Raw genomic sequence first — 14885 nt, forward strand, 5'->3', positions numbered from 1 at the left:
AGATGAGGAAAACGCCCAAGGAATTCTAGCATCATTTTGGTTTTTTTTTTTAAACCTTTTGGTCCCTGCTCTTTTATCTAAAAGATAAAAGTGATTTTTTTCAATATGTTTATTGGAGTATAATTGCTTTACAATGTTGTGTTAGTTTCTGCTGTATAACAAAGTGAATCAGCTATATGCATATGTATATCCCCATATGCCCTTCCTCTTGCATCTCCCTCCCACCCTCCCACAGCTCTAGGTGGTCGCAAAGCACCGAGCTGATCTCCCTGTGCTATGCGGCTGCTTCCCACTAGCTATCTATGTTATATTTGGTAGTGTGTACGTGTCAGTGTTACTCTCTCACTTTGTCCCAGCTTACCCTTCCCCCTCCCCGTGTCCTCAAGTCCATTCTCTACATCTGTGTCTTTATTCCTCTCCTGCCCCTAGGTTCTTCAAAACCATTTTTTAAAATTTAGATTCCATATATATGTGTTAGCATATGGTATTTGTTTTTCTCTTTCTGACTTACTTCACTCTGTATGACAGTCTCTAGGTCCATCCACCTCACTACAAATGACTCAGTTTCATTTCTTTTTATGGCTCAGTAATATTCCATTGTACATATGTGCCACATCTTCTTTATTCATTCATCTGTTGATGGACACTTAGGTTGCTTCCATGTCCTGGCTATTGTAAATAGAGCTGCAATGAACATTGTGGTACATGACTCTTTTTGAATTACGGTTTTCTCAGGATATATGCCCAGTAGTGGGATTGCTGGGTCGTATGGTAGTTCTATTTTTAGTTTTTTAAGGAACCTCCACACTGTTCTCAATAGTGGCTGTATCAATTTACATTCCCACTAACAGTGCAAGAGGGTTCCCTTTTCTCCACACCCTCTCCAGCATTTACTGTTTGTAGATTTTTTGATGATGGCCATTCTGACTGGTGTGTAGTCATTGTAGTTTTGATTTGCATTTCTCTAATGATTAGTGCATCCTTTCATGTGTTTGTTGGCAATCTGTATATCTTCTTTGGAGAAATGTCTATTTAGGTCTTCTGCCCATTTTTGGATTGGGTTGTTTGTTTTTTTGATATTGTGCTGCATGAGCTGCTTGTATAGATGAAGGTGATATTTAAAGAAGGAAGTTATCCAGCCATTTAAGTACCAAATATTGGCCTTAGATCTGGCCCCATGTCTACCTGGGTTGAGCTGGGACTGGGGTGTGTGATCCAACAAACAAGGTTTCCTGCAATAGCCTTGGCTGCCAGGTGTCCCTGGTACCCTCTAAGTTAGCAGGACTCTCCTAAAGGTTGGGTTAATTTCGCTTCCATGCTGCCTGAGTCCAGGCCATTTGGAGAAAGTGGGTTCTTGGCAATGAAGAAAGTAGGTTCCTTTACTGGAATGCCACAAAGATGTCTGATCCATGTCAAACAGGTATATTTTTTTTCATAGGACTTACTATGTCTCTCTCTGTTCACAGCCTCTAATTCTTCCATTGAACTTCAAGTTTGGACGCTGCTTCTCATCATGACCCAGATTTCATTATGGCATTTTGTCTATACATCAGGCATGACCTCATAATTAACTCAAGGTTGCTATATAAAGTACTGTAATTTACTTACTTCAACTCCCTGTAGGATAAAAGGTGTGTGCCCTTAAGTCAAAACCTATTTGAGATTGCCCACTGTCTCAAAGTGATGCCACCTGCCCCAAACGGTCAGGGTTCCAGAAAAGAGGGAAATGCCATGCTCCTCTTTCAAGGTATGCAACTGGGCTTCTAAAAGCCAGTTGTGGAAAACATATATCTTGCCTAAAATTTCCAATTAGTTGTCACTAGAAACGTTGGTTCGCATGAAAAACCGGTAAAGGAAAAAATTCTGGTTAGACAAGTCTGTCGGAAATCTGACCAGAGAAATCTATCCCACCAGCGCTGTTTTTGTATCATAGTTTTTATAGAGAAAGGGCCTGTTGGAACGATATCGAATATTGAGAAGCGGTGATTGGAAGGTTTGACTCCCCCTAAGGAATCTCTCCAATGTTTGGAAGCATCTGACCTCGATGCGCCTGTGTTGCTCCCCTCCCCACACCCGCCGCTGTGTCCTCCAGCCCTGCCGGGCCACGTGGCCACCGCATGTATTGTTTGCAGACCTGGGGAACCCCAACACCCCATCCGTCTCTTCAGACCCAAACTCTTCTCTCTCACAAATCAACCAAATCATTTTTAACGTGTTTTATGCTTAAATAAACTTTGTGTTCAATTATTCTCATTACTCCGTGGCTGGAATCATACTTATCGATGTTAAGCTTTGCACACTAAATAGCATCCTCTGATTTAAAAAAAACAAAAAAACCCAAAAAGCCAGCAGCAGCAATTGGAGCAGGTAGGCCCTGCTGGGCAGCACTTTAATGCGTTTTGTTATGTGGCTGTTTGTCCTGACAGAGCGTTAGCAGGGTGTTCAGTAAGGTGCCACGTGGAAGAGAAGCAGGCAGCGTCCTCTTTCGTATGTGGCACAAAACCCCACATTTACTATAATTAACTACATAATAGAGGGCCTGGGAAATATATCCCTGGGGTGCCTCTCTTTTTAAGGTTAAAAACAAAGTAAATGCCACTTCAAGTGTATTTTGAAGTTGTTTTGGATTTAAGCTGATGGCATTTTTTTCTTTCTCTGGGAACTCTGGGCAGAAACGCTGAGCAGAAATCCTAGAGTCCTTGACCGTGGGTTGTGGGTACGATTCCTGTTGTCTTACATATAAAAGTCCCGGCATCATACTGTCACTGGGCTGAAGAAGCGGGGTATAGACTGAGTCTGCACTGAGCAGCTTTGCTCTCCCAGCCCCGGGGAGGGTCCACAAGCTCTAGCTTGACAGTCATAGATGCTATGCGGCCAAGAGGACAACCAGTACTGATGGAGAAAAATATGCATCTGCTTCAACTTAAACATCTTAGGATCTTTTGGGAAAATGCTGAACATTGAGATGGATTAAGGAATCAAACCATCTGTTCTAGGAGAGACACAGTATCTCTTCCTCACCATGATGGAAATTGATGTCATGCACATGTTTTTTTTCACGTGAAAATCCTCAACTCCAGACTTTCCCCCACTTCAAGATCAGCAGATTCAGAGCTCCATTCTCATTTCCATAGTCTAAGGTTTAGGTTTTCACAATCAGATTCTGAGTTGAACATAGTAACATCTCATTTATTTTTTTTACTTGATTTCCTTAGATGAATTTTAACTGAAGACATACAAGGAGGAAATGTTTTCATATTTAATAACTTCGCTTTATTGATTTTCCTATCAAAGTCACTAGAAATTTCTAAGTTAAACACTATAATTGTTTTTTAGATTTTTAATTAAATCCTTTCTTACCACACTTTAATTCTTGGCCTTTGGTTTTCTCACTTGGTTGACACCTTTGTCTGTCATCAGGATAAGCTAGGTGTAGAGCCATATTAGAACACTCCAGAATCTCAGTGGCTTAAACAACAAAGATTTCTCTCTTTCTCATATCAGGGGGCTCTAATCCTTACTTCCATCCTGGGAGGGAGGTTGATGAGACTTTATTATCTTTCTTTTCTCTCAACAGAATTTATTGAACAATTTATCCTTTCCCCATGAGACTTCAGTACCGCCTTTATCATATATCAAGTTTCAACCTCTGTGGTTCTGTTTGTGAGCTCTGGATTCTCTTCCATTGGCTTATTTGTCTGTTCCTGTGTCAGAATCACATTATTTTTTTTTTTTTTTTTTTTTTTTTTTGCGGTACACGGGCCTTTCACTGTTGTGGCCTCTCCCGTTGCGGAGCACAGGCTCCGGATGCGCAGGCTCAGCGGCCATAGCTCACGGGCCCAGCCGCTCCGCGGCATGTGGGATCCTCCTGGACCGGGGCATGAACCCGTGTCCCCTGCATCGGCAGTCGGACTCTCAACTACTGCGCCACCAGGGAAGCCCTGAATCACATTATTATTGAGCTATAATTGACGTATAGCATTACATCAGTTTCAGGAATATGACATAATGATTCGATATATATATACACACTAGGAAATGATCATCACAAAAGTCTAGTTAACATCCATCACCATACACAGTTACAATCTTTTCTCCTGTGATGAGAACTTTTAAGATCTACTCTCTTAGCAGCTTTCAAATATGCAATGCGGTATTATTAGCTATACTCACCATGCTGCACATTACATCCCGAGGATGTATCTATTTTATAACTGGAAGTTTGTATCTTTTGACCCTCTTCACCCATTTTTACCATGCCTCTGGCAACCACCAATCCATTCTATGTTTTTTGTTTGTTTTGTTTTTAGATTCCCCCATATAAGTAAGAACATACTATGTGTGTTTCCCTGTCTGACTTATTTCATTTAGCTTAATGCCCTCAAGGTCCATCCATGTCATTGCAAATGGCAGAATTTCTTCCTTTTTTATGGCTCAATAATATTCCATTGTATATATAGACCATACCTTCTTTATTCATTCACCCATCGATGGATACTTAGGTTGTTTCCGTATCTTGGCTATTATAAATGATGCTGCTGTGAACACGGGGGTGCAGGTATCTTTTTGAGTTAGTGTTTTCATCTCCTTTGGATAAATGCCCAGAAGCGGAATTGCTGGATTGTATGGTAGCTCTATTTTTAATTTATGGAGGAACTGCCATACTGTTCTCCACAGTGGCTGCACCCATTTACATTCCCACCAATAAGGGATTCCCTTTTCCCCAAGTCCTCACCAGCACTTGTTATTTCTTGACACTTCATTATCTTTTGATGCTGCCAGCTCAAAATGAGGCTCTGGGGCTCACCTCAGCTAGGGGTCACACCCCAGAAGGGACACACACACTTCTGTTACCATTCCACTGGCCGAAGCAAGGTACATGGCTGGAACTAACTTTCAGAGAGGGGGAATTGTGAACTTCCCATGAAACTGGAAGGGAGGAGAACTGGGAATCTGTGGTGATGGCTGCCAAGTAGTCTCTGAGCCAGTCATGCCTATCTGTATTAAAGAGAAACACATCTTCAGAACCAAAAACAAACAGGTCCCTTAGCTGACTGTCTGCAAGGCAGAAGAACTAGGAGATGATCCTGACCTTTCTACTAATTTAATTCTCGGCTTGAAATAAATCATTTGAGATCACAATACCTTAACTTTCCTCTCTATAAAACGAGAACTTTAAGCTTTTTAAAAAATATTCTTAGGTTAGAAAATGACACGATACAAACATAAACCATATGATATCATATATTTAGAGAACTCCAGAACACTGCCTTCTCCTGCCACTCAAAAAGATTTGCTTCAAGGAAGCAGGGCGGGGGGATGGGGGTCTGGGGTGAGGGGGAAGCACATATTTAGTGAAGGTGAAAACTGGGAATCTTATTAACTTGGTATTTCTCTGATATCAAAAAGAAACATCTCGGGGTCTGGCATTTCTTACAATTGAGAATTCTATAATTAGTTTCTTAACCAGTAGTAAGTATGCGCTCTGCTCAAAATCCTAGTGCCAAAACTTGAGAGCACCAATTGTTTCACATTGTCTAATATTCTAGCTATTTTTAGAACCATTTGACATTTAGTGAGAGCTTGAAATCTAATAAAACTTCTTTCAACCAAGGAAATTAAGTAATTATCAAAAAATGACAATCATACAGGTTTAAAGTAATAAAGAATTACTTCTTTACTAATTCTGAATTAATTTAGCATCTACCCCATTTTGAACCTTCCAGCCTCTCTCCTTGAACTCAGGGTATTTCTACATCCTGTAGAGCAGTGCAATTTGGTCCTGGTTAGAACACGATGGTATTTTTCAGGGCCCTGATTCACGGGAATCCGCAGCACAACTCAGTGAAAAAGAAAATCAAACAGCACCCTCTAGTGTCCACATTTTATTTTTGCATGAAACCCAAACGTATATTGAACGACACCAATCAAAATATGATTTCTCCCCCTCCTCGAAACCTTAGATGTGGAACATTACCAGAATATAGCTCTAGAGAACACATCATATGCCAAGGACATTTCTGGAGAACAGCGTGAGATTTATTCTTATACACCCAGTAAGCATCATTCCAGGAAAATACCAGCTCTTGGTATCCCATGCAAATTTTGCCCTTAATATCTATCTCTCTAACGTGTTGACAAAAATAGCTGTCGAGAAAAATTAAGTATCTCTTTAAAATGCTGAGAAATAAACAATGTGATCAAGAAAAGCCATGAAATATTTAGCGGTCTTTCTTTTCCCCCAGCAGAACGTGAAATACTTTCTTATGAATCTAAAGCACAACCACCATAACTCTGGTCTGACTAATGGAAGACTCTGTTTGTGATGGTTTAATTATGTTTGCTGAAATATGACTCTCATATAAGACAACATCTCCGTGGCAGAGGGACAGATCTCTGTCTATAGTCAGAAATAAAACACAAAGACTCATCGCTCCATGAAGAACTCGGTAATCAAATTCTATTTGCTAAGGAAACAAATGGAGGAAGAATGTTCTTTGTATATTTTGCAGTGTGTTTCTGTTTGCATGTGGCCTCTGGCTTAGCTGCTGTTTCATTCATTAGCATAAAATATTGATGATGAAATAGTTTTGAAACTTAGACATTCTCTCATCAGATGAAATAACAATACCTTATGCTCATGGAGCATCTTTCATAACAAGTGCTTTCCCACCCGTATTTACTATTATTCAATCCTAAATCATGCTGCATTTTGACAGAGAAATCAGAGGGAAAGCGTTAGGTTGAAGTTACAATGGCTTAAAGTACTAGCTAAGGAAAAATGCAAACCCACTCATATATGTGTGCTTGTGCTTATAGGTTTCTTGAGTAATTTCCAGCTTCTAATGAGACATATGAGAATGATAGCAGTCTTTTCAGTCTTTTGTGCCTTTTAAGAACAAACCATGACATACCATTCTTGATTTCCCCACTAACTCCTGAATTTCTTTGGGGAATAGTTTAGGGTACAATAATCCACTGATATTACCCTATTTTTAGTTGGGCAAAAATATTTGATTTTACTGAAAAGGATAACATTTTTAATTATTGTACTTTAGGTCTTGAAAATCTTTGCATTGGATCTATCTAGAACTCACAAAAGTTTTCTGATTTAAACACTCTATTCACATAGAAATATGCTCTTAAGTTAATTATATGTTAATCAAAGACAAAAATGCGTGGCTCCTGTACTTTCCTCTTACCTGCCACAAACATTCTCAATGCAACCAGCCGTCCTAGTCCTTGAATGTAGTTTAAATATCTACATGGATCATTCAAATCAAGGAGTTACAAGTGCACATTCAATGATGTTCTCCATGAGTCTCTGAATTCACGACTGCAAAATGCTGTTAAGAAGTACCTGCGTCCCTGCCAAAGAGGAACTCTGCTCTCTTGAAGAGTCCTGATCAGAAAGCAATTTGGCAAACTAATTCGACAAGGGAAAATGATGAATGATAAATGAACATAAAATGTGAAAGTGTCTAGGTGTTGTAGCAGAATATTAAAGGCATAAAGTGAGAACTGTGGATAGCACAGAACACATTTTTTTTTTTTTTTTTTTTTGCTCTAAAAAAGCCACAGATTCTAAATGCTTACTTTGAACCTCCAAGACAGGAGTGGAAATATTCTAAATATTAATTCCAGATTAGAGTCTAGAGATGCTTGGCCCCTGTAGATTGTATTCACATCTCCCATGTGTTAACATTTATTAGTTGTACTTTTGCCCTTTTGGCCCTTTTCATAAACAATTACTTTCACTAGTTAAGTTTAAGTGGAAATCAAGAACTAAGTCAACAGAGGGAGAGAAATCTTACCACATTTACCTTAAAAACCCACCACCACCTTGGACCATAGTGAACAATTTAGCGAATGACTGCAATTAGTTTAAATGCACACTATTTAGGCAAATTGCCCTGAAAGCACAGGTTGCCTAAATCCTAGGGAAACGCATCTGCACATACAACTCTAAACACTTTTAAGTTTAGGAAGAGCAGTTTACAACAGTCACAACAAATGAGGACATTGTTGTGTTCCCAGGTATTATACTCTAAAAACACAAATTTATCAAAAGTCAGCTTTCCTGGGTAGACCCCCAAAGAGGTACCCGTGACTCCTAGAAGCCAGGAGACCTCACAGCTACAGCAGTATGAACTCTTTTATATTTCCTCTCCCTTTGAGTTTTCCATACTGTGTTGGCAGCTTGAAACTACAGAACTTAAAATTGGATGATGGTTGAAATTTTCCATAATAAAATGTTGTGGAATGTATGGGTGTATTTCTAAGTCTTCTACCAAAAAGCGTCATCCTGAGGTGCCTGAATATTACAGAAACAACACAATGCCTCATCTTTTGGTCTAATCTTAGAAGTGGGTTCTTTAAATGCCACTTCCAAAACATGAAGTGATCACTGACAATGCATGCGCCTATGGCAGCTTTATTTTTATGAACAACTGAAAATGCAAGCATTTTCACAAATTCCTACATTATTTATTCCAATCCTATTCTGGGTTTTTCCTTCTCACCAGAAGAACGTAAATGTACATAGGTTGGAAAAATGAGTGGTATAACCTTTCAGTTTTGTGAAGGTAGGACAAGAAGATTTCACTCCAACATGTAAGAAAGTGCAGCTGACGATAGTAGAGAGAACGCAGATGGACCGGGGTTGGCCCTTACTTCTCATGGGTCCTCGAGAGAGCCAGGTTGACCAGGTGCCATCAAAGGTAACTAACTTCCCCTTCCAAAAATGACAAGAAAAGGAAAGTTCTCTCTTGCTAAAACTCCTAAGCAGATTTCGTTAAAAGGTGGGAGAAAATTATCTTAATTCTCTTTCTGAGATGTTTGGAAACACTCTAAGAAGGAGACCCGGGACTCCCTCAGATTTAATTCAGTGAGTAAAAATCTAATGGGATCCAGATCCAAGAAATGAAATGTAAAGACTGGATTTTACCCTCGGGAAGAAAGTCTGAATCTAATAAAATATTCCTTCTAGACACTAAGCCATGTAAAGGAAAGAACAAAGTGTCTTGATACAATTACCTTCTGAACAAATGCCTATTTTAAAACAACACTAAACTGATTACGTTGCACAACAAGTAAATAAATATTAAGTCCAGTTCATAAGATACATAAGAAATACCAATAATTTCCCCCTAGGATGTTGTAAAACTGTTTGCTTGGCCATTCTCTTTTGCCTAAGTCCCAGTCATCAAGGACAGCTGAAGTTCCATTTATTTCTACAGGTGTGTGTGTGTGTGTGTGTGTGTGTGTGTGTGTGTGTAAATGTAAGACTCCAGGATGAGTTGTAAGAAAAGACTCTCATTATGATGAGTCTTAAAATTTGTAGTATTTAGCTCTGAGTTTTTCTTCTCTAAAATGTGAAATATTTAGCAAAAGTTCTATTTAATTTCTCCTGAGTTAGGTGAGGAATCTGTTGTTCAAAATCCATTCAACTCCATGTTACGTTTTCAGATTCTCAAAAATTTCCATGGCTCCCTCTGCCAGCTTGTCTAGTTTTGTCACGATAACATCCAAAACCTGAGAGACAGAAAAGAAATTCTGAGGTTTTTTTCTTATGAAAGAAATATGGTCCTCTCAAACTGATCTCAAAAAAAAAAGGGACCCAAGACTCTCATTACACCATGTGAAACAGAGCACTTGGCAAATACTGGAAAGCAAAGTCCCCTGAGGCAGGGCTTTCCTGGTGGCACAGTGGTTGAGAGTCCGCCTGCCGATGCAGGGGACATGGGTTCGTGCCCCAGTCTGGGAAGATCCCACATGCCGCGGAGCGGCTGGGCCCGTGAGCCATGGCCACTGAGCCTGTGCGTCCGGAGACTGTGTGTCCGAAGCCTGTTGCTCCACAAAGGGAGAGGCCACAGCAGTGAGAGGCCCATGTACCAAAAAAAAAAAAAAAAAAAAAGTCCCCTGGAACAAAAACAAAAAAAAAAAAAAAAGGAAAGAAAAGAAAAATTCCTATCCCTAAATATCAGTGTGTGTTTGTTTTACTTTGTTGTTGTTTTAGGCAGAATCAATGAACGGAATCAAACTTCTCTTTAAAAGTAATTTGGGGGGCTTCCCTGGTGGCGCAGTGGTTGGGAGTCCGCCTGCCGATGCAGGCGACGCGGGTTCTTGCCCCGGTCCGGGAGGATCCCACATGCCGCGGAGCGGCTGGGCCCGTGAGCCATGGCCACTGAGCCTCCGCGTCTGGAGCCTGTGCGCCCGCAGCGGTGAGAGGCCGCAGCGGTGAGAGAGAGGCCCGCGTGCCACAAGGAAAAAAAACAAAAAAAGTAATTTGGAAAAACATATATGTTGCTCCCTTTTTCTTGTATATTCCTCAAAGCTTTGTCGGAAATGTAAGCTCATGAACCAGACACAAATTCCAAGAATGGCACTGACTTCAGATCAGGACTGTAGCTGTCCTTTGCAATAAAGTGTAAACTCAATGGAAATTTAGAAGTCAGTTCATCGAGATTTAGAAGCTGCCTGTGGATGTCTCGGGTCCCCCTGAAGAGGCAACTCTCCTGCTTATTTTTTCCAGCTATCATTAGTCTTTGATGACTTGGCATATCAATCCAGCTCATCCAAATCATGTCAGAATCGAGAAATAGTTTAAAAAGGAGCCCTGTTTACTTAACCCTGAAGATTAGAGTTTTTAAATCAACCGAAGAATTAAGACTTTTTTAAAGAACCACAGTTATGATTTTATTACCGTATACCAACCCTGTGGTGAGGACTTTTCATCTATTTTCTTTATTCCTCCTAAATAATCCTAAGAAATCATTATTTTCCTATTTTATAGATGCTGGTCTAAAGAAGTTAAGTAACTTTCCCAAAGTCATTTTATTTGATTTCCCAGAATATTTGACAAAGTTGAAAGAATTATTGCAAGGGATCTTGTGTGGGCATCTTAGTAAATAAAATGCCAAATATGACAGGTTATCCAGACTGTCATACTGTATACTGCTGGATACTTTACGTTATCCAGCATCACTAAGAGAGACGTCAATCAAGTACTCTGTTGTCCTTGGAGGGTTACCATGTGGATTATCACATTTTAAAAGAATTTTAGATTTTTATGCTAAAATTAATTTTACTCTAAAATTCCACCGAACACAAATTGATTTTACTCCTAGCATAAGAGTTCAGAACACAGATTCTGGAGTCAGACAGATTCTGGGTTTGAGTCCTAGCTTCACCACTTACTAGCCAGATACATTTCATTCATTCATTTTCCAAATATTTATTGATTGCTTCCCTTGTACCACGTATTGGTCTACAGCAGTAAATGAAAACTGATAAAGATGTAATTTCCAAAGGAGAAAAGTCCTATGAGAAAGCAAACAGGATGCTATGGGGGGAAATGGGGGCAGAAAATTCATTTAGATACAGTGGTCAAGTAGGCCTTCTGAGTGGTATCATTTCAGCTGAGAAAAGAAGGAACCAAGCAAGCATGAAGGAGGGGGTTCAGACAGAGGCCAGAGCAAGGGCAAGGCCCTGAGGCTTGAGAATGGCATTTGCAGGGAAGAGGAGAGCTGTTGTGGGTTGCCACACGCTATGGCTGGAGAGGTAGGCAGGGGCCTTTTCAGCCATAAAAAATCTGAATTCTAAGTCAAGGGCAATTGTAAGCCACTAGAAGATTGTTAGTAGGAGACTGGTATCATCCAATTTACTTTTTAAGAAATACTTTATCTTTTAGAGCAGTTTTTGGTTCACAGCAAAATGGAGCAGAAGCTACATAGATTTCCCGAATATCCCCTGCCCACACACATGCATAGCCTCCCCCACCATCAACATCTGACACCGAGCCGTGCATTTGTTACAGTCAATGAACCTGCACTGACACATCATCATCCGGAGCCCATAGTTCACACTAGGGCTCACTCTTGGTGAGGTACGCCCTGTGGGTTTTGGCAAAAGTATGATGACATGTACCCACCATTATTGTATCATACAGAATACTTTCATTGCCCTGAAAACCCTCTGTGCTCTGCCTATTTATTCCTACCAACTTCCATGAAAAAATAACTCTAAACGCTATATGGAGAATGGATTTGTAGAGAGAAAGAGAGGAAGCAGGAAAAACAAGTGACTCTTGTACAGGGCTGGGCGGTTGGCAAAAGCCCAGGGACTTAGGAAGAAATAGATGACTTCGAGCTATATTTTGAAGGAAGAAGCTGTGAGACTAAGTCATACGTGGGATTTGAAGATAGGGGAAAGATAGAAATCAAAACGGTTTCTGATCTGTACAGCAGGATGGATGATGATGTCATTTACTGAGACAGAAAAAGAGTGAGAAATAGTGTCAGGGAGAAAATCAACTGTTCAGTTTGGTACATGTTGAGCACGCAATGCCTGTAAGAGATCCAAGCAGAGGTGTCAAGTAGGCAGGAAGATACATGACAGGAGCTTGTCAGACTAGTCTGGGGTGGTGATAAGCCATATATAGGAATCCTATACATTTAGATGGCATTTAAGCAGAGGACAGAATTAGAGAGGGAAGGGGCCCCACTTTCAGGGGGCCTGAGAATCTGCAGGATCAAAATTTAGAGGTTAGGAAGAGAGGGAGGAGTGACCAAAGGAAACTGAGGAATAGCCAGGAAAAGCCGAGCAAAACTCAAGAGGAAAGTGTGACTGATACGAAGGAAAGAGAGTATTTCAAGCAGGATAGAGTGGCCAATCGTGTTGAGTGTACGAAGATATCAGGCAAGTTACTTAGTCTTTCTGAGAACCTACCAAGTCTATAAAATAAGAATAATACTACTTATTCTCTATGCTTTTTCGAAGTACTTGGTGAAATGACAAATCTAACCACTTAGCATGGGGCTCTGTATATAATAAGTATACAGCAGGCTTTTTTTTTTCAATCTTCATTATCTCAATGCCATCTTTGTCGTTGTACTGTATGGAAGAGAAGTTAGCAGAGGACCGTGTTTCTAAGAATGCCAATTAAACTGCCTTTTACTATTTCTCTTTCCTTATTGACATTACAAATCATTAAAAAGGTATAAGAATAAATTTCTTCTTGTAGTAAAACACTGCTTTTCAGTGTCAGTGAGAGAGTATACCATGAATTACTTTAAAACCTGTTTTGTTTACCATTCCCTAATACCCTTTGTCTGTCCTGTAAAGTATTTGAGTGGCTTCTTTTTCCCAATTAATTTTAACCTGCAGAGGGACCAAATCAGCAAAGTTATCAACCTCTTAAGAATACTAGCCCACTTACTGTAAAAGCATTCATATAGATACCTCTTACTGGAATGTTCTCCAAAAAGCTTGCTGGTGTTTCTGAATGCTGAAGTTCTGTCCAAAAGGGAAAATTATCGAGCATGCAGCCTTTCCAAAAAGGTATGAGACATTAAAAGCTATTAAAAACAGTGAAGCATTAATGAAAAGAAAATGAGCAGTTTTCATTTATTAAAAATTATGTAAACACACTCATTTCAGACCCATTATTATTGCACTTGGATATTCTTCCTAAATGTTATCAGCAGGAAGAAATATAAGATGAAACATTGCTCTTAACTAGCACTTAAAAATAGAAACTTCTTTTCAAAATAGCGATCCTCACGAAGTCCTATTAAGGCTAGTTAGACTGATAACAATTCCATTAGCCTATGAAAATTCAACCAATGAAAATTTAAAGATTAAAACAAACTTTCTAAGAATCCAAGAAAAATTGAAGAAGGACTGCTCCTCTATCATCCTCCAAATTGAACACTTGGAAATTTCCCCCAATTAATTAAAAAGATGCATCTCAAACCTTACAGGGTGTCCCATCCCCTGGGCCACGGACCACTACAGGTCCGAGGCCTGTTAGGAACCCGGCCGCACAGTAGGAGGTGAGCGGCAGGCGGCAGGAGAGAGAGCAAAGCTTCATCTGCCGCCCCCCATCGCTCCCCATCGCTCTCATTACCGCCTGAAACATCCCCCCTACCCCCCCATCCCTCTGTCCGTGGAAAACTTGTCTTCCATGAAACCGGTCCCTGGTGCCTAAAAGGTTGGGGACCACTGACTTATATGATGCAATGGAGACCAGTCTATAAGCAAAAATAACAGGTAATTCTCTATAAAAGAGCTAATTAATTTGTTAGTATTATAGAACTAGTGGATATGTATAGAACTAGTGGATAAATATAGAACCAGTGGAGAAATATCCATGAAAGAGAGAGAGAAATATCCATGGAATATGAACTGCCTACTTGAACCCTAATTCTGATTATTGCCCCAGGGCATGAATGAGCTTGAACTGACCTAGATGCTTGGGTCCCTTCTAGCTGCTCACTTTTCTTCCTCTTCTCATCCATGTTCCTACTCACTCACACCTTCTTCTTTCCCTTCCTCTGGCTCTACTCCAACACCTCTTTAAGGCAATACAGGAATATAGAAATAACCCCAAATGCATTATTTAGAAGTAGGTGAGAAAAAGGGGTAAGAACATAAAATAGTATAAAAAAATTATATGTTTTTTTGCATGTCATGAAATTCTACATAGATGCTAAGGAAGAGCCACTAATTTGGTTCTACTGCCTAGGAAACAACGCAAGTCACTCAATGGAGTGTCTATAGTATAAAAACAGACTACTTGGGATAAGTAAATAGGTATAATCATTCAGTAAGTCCAACCAATGACTCATTTTTCTGTTGGGATCTACATATTCGTGGGAGGTATCTTTTGTCACTATGACAGCCATTTAAACCCAGTATCAAAATAAATTGAACTAAGAAGGAGACCATCAAATTGCTGTATTATAAAGAATAGAATAATTATTCCCTATACTTAGAGCAGAAGGAACTTGCTCCTAAGTGCTCTCATAAGGATAATTAACACATAAGACAGAATTATAACATAAGAAGTGACCATTTATTGAGTATGCACTCTGTGCTGGGCT

General features: G+C 39.9%; 1 protein-coding gene and 1 long non-coding RNA gene across 14 annotated transcripts in view; one reads left to right on the forward strand and one right to left on the reverse strand.

The window, feature by feature from the left end:
* TECTA (tectorin alpha) overlaps positions 1-2256 on the forward strand; it is a 78712-nt gene extending 76456 nt beyond the window's left edge. For all 9 annotated transcript variants that reach the window (XM_049713264.1, XM_049713266.1, XM_049713271.1 and 6 more), the window contains one exon: positions 1467-2256. In XM_049713264.1, the coding sequence (XP_049569221.1) occupies positions 1467-1567 (101 nt within the window). In that variant the 3' untranslated portion in view covers positions 1568-2256. The remainder of the gene's footprint in view (positions 1-1466) is intronic.
* The window catches only part of LOC117196951 (uncharacterized), a 91995-nt gene that overhangs the window by 5903 nt on the left and 71207 nt on the right, over positions 1-14885 (reverse strand). The window lies entirely within an intron of this gene.

Source organism: Orcinus orca, chromosome 8 (assembly GCF_937001465.1).
Source record: "Orcinus orca chromosome 8, mOrcOrc1.1, whole genome shotgun sequence".
Taxonomy (NCBI): domain Eukaryota; kingdom Metazoa; phylum Chordata; class Mammalia; order Artiodactyla; family Delphinidae; genus Orcinus; species Orcinus orca.